Genomic DNA, 5,690 nt, shown 5'->3' with positions numbered 1-5,690 from the left:
GGAAACAGTCTTCCTTTGCAAGCTTTGCTCTCACAAAGCCCTTAACAGATGTGGTGCAGGAGGTGATCCATTTGGATCAGGAACTGTGATGGGAAAGGTGCTCAGGGGCTGAATCCCTGCTCTCAGCCTGCAGCACGCAGCCTGGTCCCGGTGCAGGGTGGAGGGTTCAGCGCTGGCACGGCTGGATGCCAAGCCCAGATTAACCAGTTGAAGACGTCACTTTCCATTATGGGAAAGGCTTCCAAAGAGCCCTGAAGCTTTTGGTTGCTGGGATTAGCCTCCGGTGTGCTCAGCTCCGGGGAAAGGGCCGGGGTCCAGCGGTGTGGCGGTGCCAGCGCGATGAGCAGGGCCAGGAGCTGTTCCGAGGGGCTTTGCCTGGGCAGCTGAGGGTGACCATGTGGGAGCAGGTCAGGAGAGCTTTGCTGGACTCGCTGTCCATGACCTTCCTGCATGGCTGGAAGTGGGTACGGGCTTTCTGGCAGAAAAATGGCCTCTTGACCCTCTCGATGCTATCGGTTGTCACCGGCTGCCTCCTGGGGTTCCTGCTGCGAGCACTGGAGCTGACAGAGCTGGTAAGTGTGATCAGGGTGGGGCTGGGAGTGAGCAGGATGGAGCAGGGTGGTCAGGGCAACCAGCCCTGGTGCTGGCAACACATCACCATTGAGGGCCTCAGATGGGCACAGCCCCAAAAACAAAGGCTCCTGCCCAAGAAAACCACCTCTTGGGGCAGGTTTCTTCCTGTGGCTTTTCTTTGGGTTGTTTTCTGACCCAAAAGCTGCCCACAAATACCAAGGATGCAAGAGAAATCCTGCATCCCACCCCTGGGAGTGGCGGACTGCGGGATGGACCCCATGGGGCTGCAGGAACCTCCAGATGGGATGGGGATGGGAAAGGGGGGAATGGATGCTCAGTAACACAAACAGCAGCACTGAGGTCCGAGGGCTCGACTCTCCCCAGCTGTGCAGATGCTCAACCAAAGCACGTTTCCTCCCTCTGGAGATGACCCAGCAAATAAACAGGGGGCTAGTGGAGAGCCTGGGGAGGGTCACCCTCCCCTGAAGACCCCTGGACACCAACACAGTGAAGAAAATACACCTAAAAGGTGTTTGCTCAGCGCTTTCTAGGAGCTGTTCAACATCAGCACGCCAAAACCCCGGCAGTTCAGTGACATCGGGTGCCTTGGCAGTGGCTCAGCCCTGGTCTTCAGCCAGGCCGCAGGGAGAGCTCGTCTGGCACCGAAACACCCCATGTCACCCGCTAGGGTTTAGCAAGATCCTGTCACTTCAATTACACCTTCAGCATCAGCCGCCCGCAGCGGGGATGAGCTGGTTACTTCATTGAAGCTGCTGTAATCTCCTGCACCCCGGTGCAGATGCCAAGAGCAGCCACTCACCCCAGAGCCTCGGGACTCCTGCCCTTGTCCTGCTGTGCACAGAGTTCCTCCGTCCTCTGCCCCAGTCCCATCCCATCCTCTTGCCACATGGTCCCCAGCAGCCACTTCACCCCATTAGAGCCCCTTGTCCCCAGAAGCAGCTGGTCCCCGCGTTCCTCCCCACGATGGGAAAGTGTCATGAAGCTGAGAAACCCCCTGAAAAAAGAGGTGCTGCTCAAATCTGCTGCTGCTCCTCACACCGCGCTGCACCAGCGTGGTTTGTCTTGGCATCCCCCAGCGCAACGTGGGGCTGATTACTACTGAGAAACCAAAAGTACCTGCTTGGCTTGAGGCCATCTCAGGTCCATCCCTGACACCTCTACAGCGGCAGTGAAAGACTGGGGAGGCAGGGAGGGAGGGAGTGAAGATGGGCGGATGGATGGATGGATGGATGGATGGACAGACAGAACCAAGCTCAGAGCTGGGTCTTTTTGGGAAAAAGGCAAATTTATCAGGTTTGAGCCCTTAACTCACAATCAGCATCCACTTCTCAGCGCTCATCTGACACAACGGCTCTGCTTTATGTGCAGGAGAAGCAGTATTTCTCCTTTCCTGGAGAGCTCCTTATGAGGATGTTGAAGATGCTGATCCTGCCCTTGATCACCTCCAGGTAAGACACCATCTTCTGCTTTTAAAATACCATCTCTCCATCACATTGAGGACATCACCCCATGATCCCCTGATGAGGAACAGGGTGCCCAGAGAAGCTGTGGGTGCCCCATCCCTGGCAGTGTTCAAGGCCAGGTTGGACACAGGGGCTTGGAGCAACCTGCTCTAGTGGAAGGTGTCCCTGCCCATGGCAGGGGGTTGGAACTGGATGAACTTTAAGGTCCCTTCAACCCAAACCAGCCTGGGATTCTGTGACATCACCCCAAAATGGCCTGGGGTGAGGATAACCCCAGCCCAAGCAGCCAGCAACCCTGGCTTGGTGTCCACCAAACCCCCATGATTTCCCAGCAATGGCCAAAGCAGATCTCCTTATTTAGAGATTTTGAGAAAGCACCACCAGCAGCCAGCTCTCCTGCTCGTACAACCTGCAGTACCCTCTCTATTTTTAGTCCAGTTTTGTTTAAAAGTAGCTTAGGGACTGCTTCTTAGGAAAGCTTATGTGTCCATGAACCAGAAGCTCTACCCCTGGGGGAGCGGGGTCCAACCCCACCAGGATGTTACAGACCTTGCTAAGACCTTTCTTCACTGCTCCCAGTGACACACAGCAGCAGCACAGGGTGTCAGACTTAAAGAGAACAGTTGTCTTCACAAAAGAGCAGCATTAGTTATTTACCATCAAAATACACTTAGAGTATTTCCTTCTTTTCCCTTGGAGGTAACAGAAAACATGGCCAGACCTTGAAAAGGGGCTTGGAGAGGTATCTCCTGCCCTTTGCAGCTTAACCTGGGTTGCCACAACCTGGCACTCGGATGTGCAGGAGCTCAGTGATGCCCTTAAGCATTGGTTCAGAAAATATCCCTGGAGATGTCTCCCACCTTGGAGATTTCACCCAGCAGATGCATCTTGTGCAGTTTTAGGAGCAGACACTGACCACAGTCTCTTCTGATGCAGCCTCATGTCTGGGCTGGCCACCATGGACACCAAGGCCTGTGGGAAGATGGGGGTGCTCACCATCACCTACTACCTTTGGACAACCTTCATGGCAGTGACTGTGGGCATCATCCTGGTGGTCAGCATCCACCCGGGCGCAGCTGCCCAGAAGGACAAGTTCTCGGTGGGGAACGTGGTGCTCAGCTCCGCGGATGCGCTGCTGGATTTAATCAGGTACGATGCAGGGGTTTGGCAGGAGGCAGGTTTAGGGCAGTGTTTCACAGATGAGATCTCCCCACAAGGCTTCCGGAGGTATTGAGGTCTCAAGTGAAGCAGAGACCCACCAGCCAGGCTGACAGGCACCAGCACCTCCAAGCCCAGCGATGAGTGGTTCATCTCTGCCCATCCATGTCCCTCTGGCCACTCTTCCACCCCTGTTGCTCTCCCTGGTGCAGCAGCAGCAGAGAACAGGCAGGTTTCAGTTCCCTGCAACCCTCAGGGTTCTCCCTCTTCAGCCCCAGCTGTAACATGCCAAAACCTGCAGCTCCTGGGGCTCTGCAAGGTGAAAACGAGCAGGAGTTGGCCCAGGGCTGGGTTGAAGCAGTGGGTGAGGGTTCACTGAGCAGCCTGGACCCCAGGGATGGGCGACAATCTCCATTTCTGGAGGTGTTTGGTCAACTGGACAAGGCTCTGCCCCAGCTCTGCAGGTGGTGCTGCTCTGAGCACGGGGCCCGAGGTGGCAGATGTCCATCCCAGCCTCTGGCTTTCCATGAGTTCAATTCATGTATGGTTCACAGGCCCACTCTCTGTTCATCCTCCAGCTTCTCTTCGCCCCCAGCTCGCACAGAGGACACCAAGCTGGTGGGGGCTGTCATGGTCCTCTTGGCCTCGCGCCCACTCCCCAGGTTGTTTCCTGTGCTTTAACCCCTGTGCCATTGCTCTCTTGCAGAAACATGTTTCCTTCTAACCTGATTGAAGCTTCATTCCAGCAGGTAAGTTCCCTTCCCTTTCCCCTTCCCCTTTCCCTTCTCTTACCCCTTTCCCTTCCCCTTTCCCTTCCCCTTCCCCTTTCCCTTCTCTTACCCCTTTCCCTTCCCCTTTCCCTTCCCCTTCCTTTTCCCTTTCTCTTTCACATTTTCCTTCTCCTTCCCCTTCTTCTTCCCCTTCTTTCCCTTTCCCTTCACCTTTCCCTTCCCTTTCCCTTCTCCTTCTCCTTCCCCTTCCGCCTCCCCTTCCATTCTCCACCCAGCATGGTGGTGGCTTTGCCTCTGTGGTCAGAGCAGGATGGAGCCAAGAGGACACTGACCTCCCTGCTTTGCTTTCGTCGCAGTATCGAACGGTTCTGGTCCCGGTGGTGAAGTCTCCCGGCATTCCAAAGATCCCGGGGAAAACTCTCAGTTTTATCTACTTTGCACCCGATGATGAAAATCCTGAAATCCATCTGCCTGTGTTCCTCGAGCTGACACCGTCACCTGAGATGACCTACAGGACCCTGCCCGGAACCAGCAACGAGATGAATGTCTTGGGAATCGTCATCTTCTCAGCGACGATCGGTACCAACCCAGCAGAGATGGGGATGTTTCCTCCCCTAATTTTCTGTTCTCTGGGGAGACCTTAGAGCAGCTCCAGGGCCTAAAGGGGCTACAAGAAACCTGGAGAGGGGCTTTGGACAAGGGCCTGTAGGGACAGGACAAGGGGAATGGCTTTAACCTGCCAGAGGGGAGATTGAGATGAGCTCTTGGGCAGAAGCTCTTCCCTGTGAGGGTGCTGAGGCGCTGGCACAGGGTGCCCAGAGAAGCTGTGGCTGCCCCATCCCTGGCAGTGTTCAAGGCCAGGTTGGACACAGGGGCTTGGAGCAACCTGCTCCAGTGGAAGGTGTCCCTGCCCGTGGCAGGGGTTGGAGCTGGAGGGGCTTTAAGGTCCCTTCCAGCACAAACAATTTCGTAACTCTGTGTGCAAGGGAGATGGAGGGAGAAGGTTTACAGGGAAGAAAGTCATGGGAAGGAGAAACCTGAAGCTGACTCTAAAGCATAAGAAGGACATTGAGCGCAGGGATGAGTGTGAAAGAGTGGAATCAGGAGGGGAAAGAGCAGGAGGGGATGAGACAAGCACGGGGGCAGGATTACCTGTAGATTAAGAGGTGAGGGCAAGGAGCTTGAATTTAGTGTATGAGGAACCAAGAAGCCAATTAGAGGATTTGAGGGGTGGAGGCAGTGTAGGCAGCACAGCCCTGGAGCCATCAGAGCTGGGCAGAATGTCTGATTGTAAAGGCTGCAATACAGGGAGTGCCTGGAGGAGACAGCCACAGGGAGACAGGGCAGAGACAGACCCGCTGACAGACCCTTACAGGCAGAAGAGTTGTCTATGGCAGGGTCCTGGCTCATTGACCAGCCCCATCTGCTGACCATGGACACTCGGGGAACCTGCTGAGCTCCTGCTTGCAGGACACGTGCCCGGCTCCAGCCCAGCCAAAAGGAGGGAAGTGGCTTTTCTCCTCTGAGATTATCACCCCAGCACCCTGCCAGCGTGGGAGGGAGGATCAGCACCGAGTTAGGACATAGTGGGAGATCACCTGAGCCAGCCCCAGCCTCCCATATGCACTCCCTGGGTCCTGCATTGGATGGAGGGGCTTTGGACAAGGGCCTGCAGGGACAGGACAAGGGGAATGGCTTTAACCTGCCAGAGGGGAGATTGAGATGAGCTCTGAGGCAGAAGCTC

General features: G+C 55.7%; 1 protein-coding gene across 1 annotated transcript in view; it reads left to right on the top strand.

Annotated features, from left to right (window-relative positions):
• The first annotated feature begins 395 nt into the window (after positions 1 to 395).
• Positions 396 to 5,690, top strand: part of LOC104410354 (excitatory amino acid transporter 5-like) — a 10,282-nt gene continuing 4,987 nt past the window's right edge. The window contains exons 1-5 of the mRNA XM_010020491.1: positions 396 to 572; positions 1,963 to 2,042; positions 2,994 to 3,206; positions 3,922 to 3,964; positions 4,303 to 4,525. Of these exons, the coding sequence (XP_010018793.1) occupies positions 396 to 572; positions 1,963 to 2,042; positions 2,994 to 3,206; positions 3,922 to 3,964; positions 4,303 to 4,525 (736 nt within the window). The remainder of the gene's footprint in view (positions 573 to 1,962; positions 2,043 to 2,993; positions 3,207 to 3,921; positions 3,965 to 4,302; positions 4,526 to 5,690) is intronic.

This window comes from Nestor notabilis, unplaced genomic scaffold (genome assembly GCF_000696875.1).
Source record: "Nestor notabilis isolate BGI_N333 unplaced genomic scaffold, ASM69687v1 scaffold11058, whole genome shotgun sequence".
NCBI lineage: Eukaryota > Metazoa > Chordata > Aves > Psittaciformes > Psittacidae > Nestor > Nestor notabilis.
Note: the sequence above shows the minus strand (reverse complement) of the source record. Positions and strands in the feature narration are given on the sequence as shown.